This window comes from Pan troglodytes, chromosome 18, assembly GCF_028858775.2.
Source record: "Pan troglodytes isolate AG18354 chromosome 18, NHGRI_mPanTro3-v2.0_pri, whole genome shotgun sequence".
Taxonomy (NCBI): domain Eukaryota; kingdom Metazoa; phylum Chordata; class Mammalia; order Primates; family Hominidae; genus Pan; species Pan troglodytes.
The window spans coordinates 48,176,131-48,190,611 of NC_072416.2; the positions used below are offsets into that span (position 1 = coordinate 48,176,131).

Genomic DNA, 14,481 nt, shown 5'->3' on the forward strand with positions numbered 1-14,481 from the left:
GGTTTAAGAGAATGACAAGCAGTTGTGTTTTGGACTTGTTTAGTTCGAGGTGACATCTTTGTAGGGATGTCTAGCTGGTAGCTGCAAGTATAGGAGGAGGCTGGATGTGTGCATGAGTTTCTTGGTAAAGATCCATCTGCAGTCTCCTGAAGATGTCACCCAGATTGCCCTGCCATCACCCCAGGGCCTTGAGTCACTCGCTTCTCTTGGTGTCTAGGCAGGCTTGAAGAAAATCAAACAGTACAAAATCATGCAAATTCAGACCTCTACTCCACCCCAGAGGAAAGTCCTGCTAGCAGTTTTTGTGTATTCTTCCAGAAATTTGCCTTGCAACGCGTTTGAGTATATAAATAATCCCAGAAAGGATGGGCCAGACACTAGCAGAAACTCACCACACACACTGCACTGGGCATGCAGAAACTTTGCAAAATGTACTGGTGTGTGCTGTCACTGCATTCCTGGGTTTGGAGGTCTTCTGTGTCCCCAGCTGTCAGTATTGCCCACAGGCTGACCACTGAGCTCCTTCCACAACCGGCCCATATCACCCTCTTTCGAAGTGTGTCTGCAAGGCTAGATTATTAGAGTAATTTAAGTGTTTCTGCTTTGTGTTTTCTTTAATGAATTTTTTTATGATGAAGTTCTTGTTTTAAAAATATACAGTGGTAATTAACATGTATGCATTTTTCTTAAAATGACCCCCCCAGTCCCTCTTCAGATGTGATCACTGTTAACAGTATCGTATATAGACCCTGTTCTGTGTGGGGCGGGCAGAGGGCTGGTTAGTGGGTGGAACATGCATACTCACAACCATATTTTTCACATGGGAAAATATAAAGGTGACAACAAATCTCCTGGACTATAATCTCATCAAGCAGACAATAATCTCTGTTTCAAAAGTGGACAAATACATGCTGATTTTTTTAAAAAAATTATAATAGTACAGAAAGATACAAAAAAAAAAAGTTAAAGTCTTCCTAACTCTCCTGCCTGTGCCCTCCACTGGGCAAAAGTCCCTGTCCCTAAGGTAATATCTGTTAACAGTTCTCCTTCCAGAAAACTTGCAATGCAAATAGGAACATTTTGTGTGTCTGCCTCTGTGTGTATGTGTTTACATGTCTTTTTTTTTTTTTTTTTTTTTTTTTTGAGACAGAGTCTTGCTCTGTTATCCAGGCTGGAGTGCAGTGGCATGATCTCAGCTTGCTGTGATCTCTGCCTCCCGGGTTCAAGTGATTCTCATGCCTCAGCCTCCCGAGTAGCTGGAATTACAGGCGCCTGCCACCACACCCAGCTAATTTTTGTATTTTTAGTAGAGATGGGGTTTCGCCATGTTGGCCAGGCTGGTCTGAAACTCCTGACATCAAGTGATCTACCCGCCTCAGCCTCCCAAAGTGCTGGGATTACAGGTGTGAGCCACTGCTTCTGCCCCTGCACATGTCTAACGCACACAAAAGAGATTCTGCTGAACACATTTTTTATGCTTTTTCTTTACAACTTAACATATTTGACAACTTTATCAGCTTATATAGCTTTACTTTATTTTTTTAAGAGGTTATTGGCTATAAAGGGAAAGTGCTTTATGGGTGCTTCTATTGTTATTTAATTGGATCCTGTTGATGGACATTGATATCATTTCTAAATTTTTTAGTATCCTAATTAATCCTGTGATGAGCATCCTTATACAGATATCCTTGTTCCCTCATGAAGATATTTCTGGAGGATGGAAAGAAGGGAAATTTTAAAAATTATTTGTATAAACATTATCATTTGTTAGTAGAATGACCTCAGGAGAGATTGTAGTAATTTATACTTCCCCACATGCATATGAATGCCTTTTCAATATATTGTTTCAAAATTGGATATCATGAACCTTAAGAGATAAATATATATGTATGTTTTTTTTTTTTTTTTTGGTGGGGGCATGTCCTGTCATTGACAGTTTTTTTGGTGGAGGGATGTCCTGTTATTGACAGTTATCGAATAGAACTTTGTCAGTTCCTTCATGTAAGGGATGAATTTGGTAATTAAACAGGTCTGACTTCAGTTATGGAACTGGGAAAGCTGGACCTTGATGTGGAGGTGGGCTCAGACATGCTGTGTCTGGGCAGGTTATCTCTTGGGAATCAGTGTCATCCCTGAACAGAAACATGGATGAGCCGCAGGGGACGGTGCTGAGCAGAGGGGCTGGCCGTGGGTCATCTGCCTCCCTTGGCCTAGAAGGCACAAGGGAGCTTTCCACCTTGCCTTTGGTTTTGAGAATGCAGAAGCTACTAAGCAACTCACAGTGTGCCCAGGGTGGTCCAGCTGAAGGATGAGAAATGGTTCTTCCTTTTCCAGCCAAAGATCTTGAACCTCCCACCCCATGACAAGCATTATAAAATTCACATAATTTTGATAGGCTGGATTCCTTTTCTGTAGCAGATCTTTCCTCAGAACAGAAGTTTGTTTTTTTTTTTTTAACCTAAATTACCTGTGAGTTTTATTTTTTAAATATGGAATCTGTTTTTTGGACACCTCCTTGTCATATTAAATGTTCTGTTATTAATTTTGAGATTTTAATGTAAATTTTACCCCAGCAAATTAATTTTGTTTCTCTTGCTCTCTCTCTCTCTCTTTTTTTTTTTTTTTTGGCATCCTTTCCCATTGTATAGTGGTGCTCATTTTATCATATTGCTTTTATATGACTTTTCCTTTGTGAACAGGGATCTTGTTCACTTTTCCCTTTTTAAAAATTTTTTTATTTTTTTGAGACGGAGTCTTGCTCTGTTGCCTAGGCTGGAGAACAGAGGCACAATCTCAGCCCACTGCAAGTTTTGTCTTCCGGGCTCAAGCGATTCTCCCACCTTAGCCTCTTGAGTAGCTGGGATTACAGGCGTGCACCATCATGCCTGGCTAATTTTTTTGTATTTTTGTAGAGATGGGGTTTCACTATGTCATCCAGGCTGGTCTCGAACTCCTGGACTCAAGCGATCCACCCGCCTCAGCCTCACAAAATGCTAGGGTTACAGGCGTGAGCCACTGTGCCCGAGCCACTTTTCCTTTTAACATAAAAACATTGATATCCTAGAGAGGGCACTGTATTTTGGTTACATACAGGTTCAGATCACGGAAGAGTTGTATTCTATACTTTTTTTTCATCATTCTTAGTTCAGTATGATGTATTTTATAATTTCATATGAGAAACTGTAACAATGGGCATGTGTCATCCAGCAATACCTACTCATAAATCATATTAAATTTTGATCCAAACATGGGAGAAACTGAAGTTTTCTCTGTGTACTTGGATGCTTTCAGAGACATAAAATTATATTACCATGTGAAAGCAAGCCTACAAAATTCCTCAGGTGGTCCACTCTGCCACTCAAATGAGAGCCAGACTTACAGTGCACACTCTACAAACGGACTTCCAGCTCGCCAGGGTATTTTAAGTGCCTGAATATGCAAGGCACTGTGCCAGTAAAATTACTCAGTCCTGAGGATAGAGCCTGTTAGAATTATTTTAAAATCTGTACTTGAAGTTTATTTCCTCAGTATTCCAAGATATTTTATCTGGTTGTTCTCTGAGTATTTCACACGTAGCTAGTTACATATAGGTGAGATGGTGATGCTTGTGCCTGGTGTGGATGAGAAACTGAGCCTGGCAGACCCGAGATTGGATTTCCTCTTCTGACTTTGCAAGTGTGGCTTTGCTTTAATAATAGCCCTCCTCTTTTTCTGTATTCCTCTTTTCCCCTTCCAGTGTGGCAAATATGCATCAATCAAAATACAATAACCTGTGGAACCATTTTTTCTAAAATAGGAAGGTGGTGCCATGGGCTATTGATTGTTGAGGGTAGTCTTCAGAGCCTGTCTTATAAATCTATAATAATTCCCCCCAAATTAATGTGCTAGTTAGAACCCTAGAATTGCAGCACTGAAAGTGAATTTTAGAATCTTTTCCAACTTTTTACCAAGTTCAGAAAGCCCTTTTATTGGACCTTTGTTTGCCTCATGGTCATCTGGTTTCTTTATGCTGGTAGTAACAGGAACCTTACTAACCTACAAGGTGACCCAGTCCATCCTGGGCAGCTGTGATCATTGGAAAGCTCTGAATCATTCATCTGGAAGCTGCCTGTGGCAGAATAGTACAGAACATATGCATTGCACACACTACAAAACTGCTTTAAATAAGTGTTCCTTTTCATTGTTAGATGGAAGTGACCCAGGGCAAGGATCATGTTTTATGAGCCAGTTTTCTCCTAGTGCCTTGAACATAGGCACTTGGTAGTGTTTAGAGAATGAATTCTTCTTTTTTTTTTTTTGAGACAAAGTCTCACTCCATTGCCCAGGCTGGATTGCAGTGGCACGGTGTCAGCTCACTGCAGCCTCCACCTCCCAAGTTGAAGTGATTTTTGTGCCTCATCCTCCCGAGGAGCTGGAATTACAGGCATGCGCCACCACACCCAGCTAATTTTTATATTTTTAGTAGAGATGGGGTTTTGCGTGTTGGCCAGATGGTCTCCAACTCCTGGCCTCAGGCGATCTGCCTGCCTCAGCCTCCCAAAGTGCTGGGATTACAGGCGTGAGCCACTGCGCCTGGCCAGAGAATGAATTCTTAATAAGTTTCTTATGACTTCAGATTGACTGGCAGTTGTGCTAAATATTTTTTGCGTTTATTTGAATTAGAAAATTCGTAAGGGGGCCTTGAGAGTAGATGCAGTCACATTTAGGAGATTTTTCCCCCCCATTGGTTAAAATGCAGTTTTTCTATGGATCTGTTTTAGAACTACAGATAAACTCTCATCACTCACAGCAGACTACGCAATGAGATAAGAAGCAGTCCATTTGTTCTGTCGTTTATTCATGGCCCTCATCTTTGCCAGCCAACCTGTGCAGAAGAGCACAGCAAAGCATAAGCTTCCTAACAGCTATTCCCATTCAGCTGCTGTCTTCAAGAAGCAGAAGGGTTTAGATAACCTTAGAGAACATAATCAAACCTGGGAAACTAAAATCAAAACAAAACTTCGAAACGGAAGTTGAAGGTCCTGAGGTACCCAGAGGCATAGCAAGGAAAACGTCCCCACTGGGATATCTTCTGGATTCACCTACAGACCTCTCTGGAGTTTTAAGATCCACTTTTTATGACATATTGCATAGCAAACAGGCCGAACGCTGTTGTAAATCATCCTCTACGAAAGGCCCAGGTTTTGAAACTGAAGGCCTGAAAAGGCTCCTGCTTACCAGCTGTGTGCTGTACCTGACACACTGAAGCCTGAGAGTGCCAGTCACCTGTCAGAGGGAACACAGCTGCCCTCAGGCAGAACCTGAGTCTAGAACTCAAGGTTTTTGACTCTTAGGCTAAAAATAAAAAATCAGAAGGAGGAACTATGGATTGCTTAATCAGTCACATTTTCACTTTCTAAGGTTTCTTGTAGCAAAAGTTATAGTCTTTGGGGATTGGGATGTAGACACTTTTTTTTCCTTCCCTAAAACAAATTTTGGCCTGCCAGTTTTTCCAGCTTCCTGCTCTGGACCCTGAAGTTGCCACGCAGTTGCAGACATGCTCCTCCTTCAAGGCTCTGTTAAGCTGTGGCTGCCCTTCCTTACCACTGCTGTGCCCCAGGCCAAACCCCCTGCCCCTCCTTCCCCTAAGGCACTTTGCACCTGTTGCTCCGAGCCTTCTGGTCTATCCCAGTTGGTAGAGTCCCTGTGCTTACCTCTGTGGCTCAGTCCTCGTGGGTGGTCAGTGCTCTGGGGAAGGCGAGCTGACCACTTCACTTTCCCTTCCCAGCCATAGCTCTTCACAGCCTCACCAACTTAGAAAGGAATGCTGCTTTTCTCTCTGTCCCCCGTCCTGACTATGTTCAAGTCATTGCTCAGCCCAGTGAGTTTGTCCTTTCTTCCAGACCAGTAGTTTTCCCCCAGTCCCTCAGGCTTCAGCCCTTGAAGGCATCCTTAGCCCCCCACCACCATGATAGTCAGGCGCTGCGCCTATCCACAGGGTGTGGGTATGTGTGTGTGTTTTGTTTCTGGAGCCCATTCCTTTCCTTCCACCATCCTCTAGGCCTTCATCCAATCCTTTTGCAGCTCAGTGATTCATGACTTTTCCCTGCATCCAGTCTAGTCTCTTTGCTGGTCCATTGTTTCCATAGTTGCCAGTTTAATCTTCTTAAAATGCTGCATTTTTGAAGTCAGTCTCTTTTGGTCCCTCTCAGAAACATTTAAATAGCTATCTGTTGCCACAGGGGGAAAGCTTGAACCTCTTAGCCAGTCATTCAGAGCCTGCCCTCTGCTGGGGCCTGCTTTCCTCTACAGATGCTTCTCCCACTCTGCCTGCCACAGCCCTTGTAGCTGGCTGATTGCCCTGTACCTCGCAGGCTCTGGAAGTCTTCAGCTCCTTCATGGAGCCTTTGCCAGCCATTCTTTTCAAGACTTTGCTGTTGTTCACTGCCTGATTTGTTCATTTGACACTTAATTCACTGAGCAAACATTATGAAAGATGTACTGTTTGCTACTGTGAGGAATGGATCCCCAAGAGATAAGAGGGTCAGTCCCTACTGCCAGGAAACTTGCCTGTGTCACCTGGGTTCAGTATCTTGTGTCTATTAGATCAGAAGTGGAAAGGCAGAGGCCAGCCCGTATGCTTATTTTATTTTATTTAAATCACCAGCACCCCAGCAAGTGTTTTGCACAGGAAATTTCTCATTATTTAATTATTTTGGGTTTTTTGATTAAATTTTGTACATTCCCCTTTTAGCTTATCTTGAGTTATAACATTAAAATTAAGGTAGTCATCAGCTGAATTATAAGACTTAATTAGATAAGATTATTTAAGATAGTGATTTCTCATTAGATTGGCCCTGTTCATATTAACTTTTCTGTTTTTTTCTTCAGTCTGCATGAAGAAATCAGTGATTTTTATGAATACATGTCTCCAAGACCTGAGGAGGAGAAGATGCGGATGGAGGTGGTGAACAGGATCGAGAGTGTAATTAAGGAGCTCTGGCCCAGCGCTGACGTGAGTCCCTTCTTGGGTAGCCTATGCTTCGGACAGTCCTTGTCCACGGGCTAGAAGCCTATCTGCTGGTATCTCATGCTAGTCCTCACATGCAAGTAGAAGTGCTCTGTAGAGTTGTGGTCTAATTAAATTTTAAAGGCAAACAATTTTCTGCAGTCTTTAGAATTGAGGCTTCCTAACTATTTTCATTGGATTGGATGACTAACAACTTTTTTTTTTTGTAGTGCTAATAGCAACTACTAAAGGCAAGCTATCCTTAGAAATTACTAGTGTAAGGAGAAGAAAGACAAATCAAACCTCATTGTTGTAGTGGTCTGTTATTGGATATGATATATCAAAATCTCATTACTACTTAGTTCCAGCCTGCCAGGGTAAACATTATATAATTGTTTACAGCTGAATGAAAATGTCAAGTAAGAACTTTTGTCACTTGAAGTTCATTTCCTTTGGCTAATGCACGCATAAGTCTTTTCTTATTTCTTTCCTGAAATTGCCATTTTTCATCTCTCTCAGACCAGCTAATTGCCTTTTAGACAGCTCCCAGTCAGTGAACAAAATGATTACTCAGGATTTCTTCTTGGCTTATTTGTCGTTTTTGTTACTGGTACCAAGTCTTTTGTTTTTTGTTTTTGAGATGAGGTCTCACTCTGTTGCTGAGGCTGGAGTGCAATAGTGCGATCACGACTTACTGCAGCCTCGATTTCCTGGGCTCAGGTGATCCACCTCAGCATCCCGAGTAGCTGGGACTGCAGGTGCACGCCACCACACTTAGCTAATTTTTGTATTTTTTTGTAGAGACTGAGTCTCACTATGTTGCCCAGGTTGGTCTTGAACTCCTGGGTTCAAGCAATGTGCCCGCCTTGGCCTCCCAAAGTGCTAGGACTACAGGTGTGAGCCACCACACTTGGCCTGTTACTGGTACTAAGTTAATACGTCACTTTTTAGGGCACTTTGAGGGCCTGTTCTACAATTTTGTGTATGCAAAGAAGTACGCAAAATAATACTAATAAAATCCATTACTTTGTGTTTGTAGCTTTTCTTCAGGCACTGTCCTGGGTGGTGGTGGGAAGCTAGGGAAGGTTTTTTTCCAATTGGCAAAACAAAGAAGTTTCATTGTATGTAAAACTTGCAAGTATATGACAGTATGTATATGACACTGTAGGTAAAGGGAAAAGGCAAGGGTACTAATGTTTTATGAGCAATGACCATACATCGCATTCTTTCTCCTATGTGATCCAAATCAGTGGTTCTCAGCTAGTGGTTATTTTGTTCTCCAGGGGGCATTTGGCAATGTCCAAGACATTTTTGATTGTCCTGACTGGGTACGCACTGCTAGTACCTAGTGGGTAGAGGCCATGGATGCCATCAGCCATTCTATGATGAACAGTATAGGCCCTTACAACAAAGAATTATCCACCCCCAAATGCCAATGTTGAGAAGCCGTGATCTAACTTAACCCTTATCTTTCTTAGGTGGAGGTTGATTATCTATCTCTCTCTCTTTCTCTCCAGCCAGCCAGGCAGCCATCATCTGTCTACCTACAGATGAGGAACATGAGCTTGTGGCTAGGTTCCCAGGTCCATCTCGCCTCAGAGGTTGAACTGGTTTCACTGTTTATCATTTTTTTCCCCCGAGATGGAGTCTCGCTCTGTCGCCCAGGCTGGAGTGCAGTGACATGATCTCAGCTCACTGCAGCCTCTGCCTCCCAGGTTCAAGAAATTTTCCTGTCTCAGCCTCCCAAGTAGCTGGGATTCAGGCGCCCGTCACCACACCTGGCTGATTTTTGTAATTTTAGTAGAGATGGGATTTCATCATGTTGGCCAGGCTGGTCTTGAACTCCGGACCTCAGGTGACCCACCTGCCTTGGCCTCCCAAAGTGCTGGGATTACAGGCGTGAGCCACTGTGCCCGGCCTATCCTTTTTTTATTACAATTACCTGCATACATATTTCTGCCTGAGTTCCACCGTTCTCCATGGGTTGAGATGGAATGCATCCCAGTTTTATGCCACAGCATGATGTTACCTGATGTTCTTTGTGGAATTGACCTAAAGGCCCTCACTTGCCCTACAGTTAAAGTAGTCTGATCCCAATTTAGTAATCTATTCGAAGACTCCTGCTTAGAGAACAAAAATGAAGGATTTGTGATTGTGTCTCTGGATAATGAGGGAACATTAGTGATCTGAACTGCTTCTGAAAGTTTCCTGTGGTTGGCTTTCTGTATCCACAGGTACCACACCTCCATATTAAACCAACAGTGGATTGAAAATATTCAGAAAAAACTATAAAAATAACAATGTACCAATAAAAACAATACAAATTATTTTAAAAATACAGTATAACAACTATTTAGATAGCATTTACATCTTACTTGGTATTATAGGTATTATAAGTAATCTAAAGATGATGTAAAGTACATGGGAGGACTAGCATAGGTTATATGCAAATACTCTACCATTTTATAGCAGGGACTCGAGCATCTTCAGATTTTGGCATGGTGGGACTGGAACCAATCTCCTGCCGATACCAAGGGACAACTGTATTTTGGTCTATGTGTTTCATATTGAACCAGATAAGTTTAAATTATATTCAGAATGTCTGCTTGTGAAACAGAATCCCCGCTTCATGAAGCTTGGGGTTAGAAAAAAATGCTCTTGTCATACCAAAAAGTACCAGTAGAGGGTAGCAAAAACTGACATTTCTCCATATCTTGGTGACTCAATATAATAACAACTTCTGATAACTCAATATAATAACAACTTCTTTTTCTGTTTCAGGTCCAGATATTTGGAAGTTTTAAAACTGGACTTTATTTACCTACTAGGTTAGTACACTCATGAATCTTTCAAAGGACTTTTCTTAGAGTGTATTCATTTTGGCTGTCAAATTTGTAAGGAGTAGAAACAAAACAAATTTATAAAACAAAATGGGGCTGGGCATGGTGGCTCATGCCTGTAATCCTAGCATTTTGGGAGGCCAAGGAGGGCGGATCATTTGAGGTCAGGAGTTCAAGACCAGCCTGGCCAACATGGTAAAACCCCATCTCTACTAGAAATACAAGAATTAGCCAGGCGTAGCGGTGCGCACCTGTAATCCCAGCTACTCAGGAGGCTGAGGCAGGAGAATTGCTTGAACCCGGGAGGTGAAGGTTGCAGTGAGCCGAGATCGCGCCACTGCACTCCAGCCTGGGCGACAGAGCAAGACTCTGTCTCAAAAAATAAGTAAGTAAATAAATAAAGGATTTACCAGCATTTAATTTGATTTACCTTGAAGTAGAATATCACTTCACATCATCTTACCAAGACATAGATGGTACAGAGAGATGGAAAAGGGATCATGTTGCAATGGAATCAATTAGTTACTAATTTTAGAAATTGACTGCCTGGCAGAGTATTGCTCAGTCCCATAACTTAACCCACTGACACAGATGTTAATGTAGTATCATGATAAAATGTCTGATTATATATCCTCTTGAATGTGAGTTCCCGCTGTCTTGCTCACTCACTCTTACACTCACTCTCGCTTTCAAATTAAGAACTCATTCTACTAGTTATGGCTCCAGCATCCTGATCCAGAAATTCAGGGTACAGATCTCTTCTCTGAGAAAGATCTTGGCCTTTCAGGACTGTTGTTCAGTTTCAGTCTTCTCAAATGAGACCTCTTGTGACGCACAGCCTTGGAGGCTCTCTTTTGGGAAATGATAATGTTTCTCCAAAGGGTGAATACTTGCTCTCTAAGAATTGAAATTGTTTGAACATTCCATCATGGTTATTATTATTATTACCTTAAATTTTAATCTCTCCAGAATAAAGTCAGCATCATGTTTTTCCATTTGAGCTTGATTTGGTATACTTTACCCCAACTTAATAAAGTGTGCTGAAGTGGATGGACCCTGGCAATTTCCGTTCTTCTCATAGATGCCCTTGGCCTGCAAAAGTCATAAAATACTCAACTTCGAGTTAATATTTCTTATTTAGGTTGTCAGCATCAGTAAAACATGAAAAATCACTCTTTCTTAAAAAATTTAATTAAATTTTATGAATAGGTAGTACATTCACATAGTTCACATTTGGAAAAGGCACAAAAATCAATACAGGGAAAAGTCTCAGTCCCACCTCTGCCCCGTGGTTCTCCTTGGAACAGCCGCTTTTACCAGTTTCTCACATATCCTTTCAGAGATATCTGTGCATATAAAAGGACATGTGTGTATATTAACACAAATGGTAGCATGCTGGATACCTGTTCTGCATCCAGCTTAAAGCACTTCATAATATTTCTGAGTCGCAATTAATCTCATCCAGATAGGAAAATCATTACGTCTAGTACCACAAGCGTTTATTAAAGAAAATACGTGAAGTGCTTTTTGTTTTTTTTTCTTTGAGGTTTTACTTCTTTCAAAATCACCCTATTTCCTGAGGCCTGAATTCTGTGAAATGACTGGGAGGAGGAGTTTGTTAAAATCAACAACTACTATTTCCCTTCTCCACAAAACCATTATCACCAACACATTTAGTCTTCGTTGGCCAGGGTGGGAAATAGGTTTTAATTGTACTAATGAAGTCTATAAGCATGAGTGTCAGTTAAAACAAGTTTCCAACTTCTTCCGACCCTCTTGTATATGTATTCTGTGTTCAGTGACATCGACCTAGTGGTGTTTGGGAAGTGGGAGAACCTACCCCTCTGGACTCTGGAAGAAGCTCTTCGGAAACACAAAGTCGCAGATGAGGATTCGGTGAAAGTTTTAGACAAAGCAACTGTAAGTTCTGCAGCATTTCGTATTAAAATCCTTAGTTATTTACCTATGAAACTTGAATTAAAATTAAAGTTTGGTGAGCACAGTTGCATTGCAAGTGAGTGATTCTTTCATTTTGTTAATGTCACCGTGCTTGCACATAAAAAGTTTTCTGGTTGTCCACACTGGAGTGTGACCATACAATCTCGGCTCGCTACAACCTGTGCCTCCTCAGCTCAAGTGATCCTTCTACCTCAGCCTCTTGGGGAGCTGTACTACAAACACAACCTGCCATGCCTGGCTAATTTTTTTGTATTTTTTGTAGAGACGGGGTTTCACCGTGTTACCCAGACTGATCTCCAACTCCTGGGCTCAAGTGATCCACCCACCTCTGCCTCCCAAAATGCTGGGATTACAGGCGTGAGCCACTGCACCTGGCCTGCATTTCTTTTCACAGCAGCAAAATATGCAATTTTATTATACACAGTACTCACTGTAGAGATTTTTGTTTGTTTTATTCATTTTTTTTAGAGAGATACAGTCTCACTATGTTGCCCAGGCTGGTCTCTAACTCCTGGACTCAAGTGATCCTCCCACCTCAGCCTTATGTGTATCTGGGACTAAGGCGCACCCTACCACGCCCTGCTTATTTAAAAAAATTTTTTTTTGTAGAGATAGGGTCTCCCTGTATTGCCCAAGTTAGACCATTTTTTTAAAAGAACTGCTGATAGCTCATGTAAATAATCCTGTCAGTTTGTTAGAATAATTTTTATATTTTATCTTGTCAGGTTGTTTTTTGGGCTATTTGCAAAACTGACCAGTAATGCAAGTGGGTTGTAGTGTACACCTTAAGAATCCAGCAATTTTCTTATTAGAAACAGTTTGATGATACAAAACATTTAATACCTGGCATTCATAGTTCTTCATCTTATACTCAGAAAGTGTTCTCCAAATTATTGAGGAAGGTTTTTGTTCATTTTAAAATTATCATTATAACTATATGTCAACTAATAAATGAGATGATGGGCATATTAATTTACTGAACTGTAGTAATCACTTCAGTGTGTATATCAAGATAAGTATATCAAAACATGTACACCTTAAATATAAACAATAAAAATAAATAATAAAAAATTGGACACCAAACAAAATTCTCGGTTGATAGAAATTATACTGTAATATACTGTATGGGACCCAGTGCTAAATATGCAGCATATAGTATTTGTAGCAGACCAGGTTTACTGGGGTGTGCCATATTTAGAATACTCAGTGTTCTTATGCTCTCATGAGATGATGGAGACCTCATGTCTAGTAGGCTTCCATCCCCTGATTTTATCATTTAATCTGGTTAAAGCATTTACATTTTACCTTTCTTCTCTTTATAGGTACCTATTATTAAATTAACAGATTCTTTTACTGAAGTGAAAGTTGATATCAGCTTTAATGTACAGAATGGCGTGAGAGCAGCTGACCTCATCAAAGATTTTACCAAGGTCAGAGAATTTAGCGTTTATACAACAAAACTATTAGAAACGTAATTTTAAGATTCTGTTGTGGTGGTGTTCTAATATTTTTATATGCATGTTGCTGTCTCTCTCTCTCTCTCTCTTTTAAATAGAGCTAGGGTCTCACTCTGTCACCTAGGCTGGAGTGCAGTGGCTGGATCATGGCCCGCTGCAGCCTCAAACTCCTGGGTTCAAGTGGTCATCTCACCTCAGCCTCCCAAGTAGCTGGGACTACAGACGTGAGCCACTACACCTAGCTATTTTTTGTATTTTTTTTTCTTTTTAGTGTTGGGGTCTCGCTGTGTTGGCCAGGCTGGTCTCTAACTCCTGGCCTTAGCCTCCCAAAGCACTGGGATTACAGGCATGAGCCACCATGCTCAGCCTGCACCTTACTTTTGTATGCAATGGTTTTGCTTTCTTTGAATCTGCTTGTAATGATCAGTGATTAACTTATAATGTGACCTCAAGTAAGAATTAAAAGTTGAGAAAGCTTTTGAAGAAATTGTCTGCTCTAGATCCTTCCTTGTAGAGACAGAAGAGATGGAATTCTACTACACAGTTGATTCCATCTGTTTTTAACTTTCAGGAGTTCAGATTAAGAACCTTTCCTTTAACCCATTTCCCATATGCCCCAAGAATACTGTGCGGGCAGTGAGCTGCACTTTTTTTTTTTCTTTTTTCGAGGCAGAGTCTCTCTCTGTCACCCAGGCTGGAGTGCAGTGGCACGATCTTGGTTCACTGCCACCTCCGCCTCCCGGGTTCAAGCAATTCTTCTGCCTCAGTCTCATGAGTACCTGGGACTTGTGCCTGGGACGAGTACCAGGCACCTGCCACCATGCCTGGCTAATTTTTGTATTTTTATTAGAGATGGGGTTTCACCATATTGGCCAGGCTGGTCTCGAACTCCTGACCTTGTGATCCGCCTACCTCGGCCTCCCAAAGTGCCTGGATTACAGGCGTGAGCCACCGTGCCCGGCTGTACTTTTTTTTTTTTTCTAAACAGGAAATAGGTTAAGAGTTTTAAGAGCCTTTTCTAGATTTCAATCCCTAAATTACCTTTAAGGTGTTTCCTACAGGCTTCCTTACTTCTGTTTTGAAATTATTTAAGTTTATTTCTATTCTGTTTTCTTCCAAGATAGAGAAGAATTTGTCACCATCATCTGTGGAACATTTTACATACTTAGGTAGTTGTCAGCTTTCTCACCTCTAACCTAAGCCATTAACTCCTTTGGCTTCTGTTAGAATATTCACA

The 14,481-nt window shown here is 41.3% G+C and overlaps 1 protein-coding gene across 3 annotated transcripts in view; it reads left to right on the top strand.

Annotated features, from left to right (window-relative positions):
• The window catches only part of TENT4B (terminal nucleotidyltransferase 4B), an 81,583-nt gene that overhangs the window by 54,188 nt on the left and 12,914 nt on the right, over positions 1–14,481 (top strand). For all 3 annotated transcript variants that reach the window (XM_016929804.3, XM_016929805.3, XM_009430762.5), the window contains 4 exons: positions 6,871–6,994; positions 9,770–9,816; positions 11,628–11,748; positions 13,110–13,217. In XM_016929804.3, coding sequence (XP_016785293.2) covers positions 6,871–6,994; positions 9,770–9,816; positions 11,628–11,748; positions 13,110–13,217 — 400 coding nt within the window. The remainder of the gene's footprint in view (positions 1–6,870; positions 6,995–9,769; positions 9,817–11,627; positions 11,749–13,109; positions 13,218–14,481) is intronic.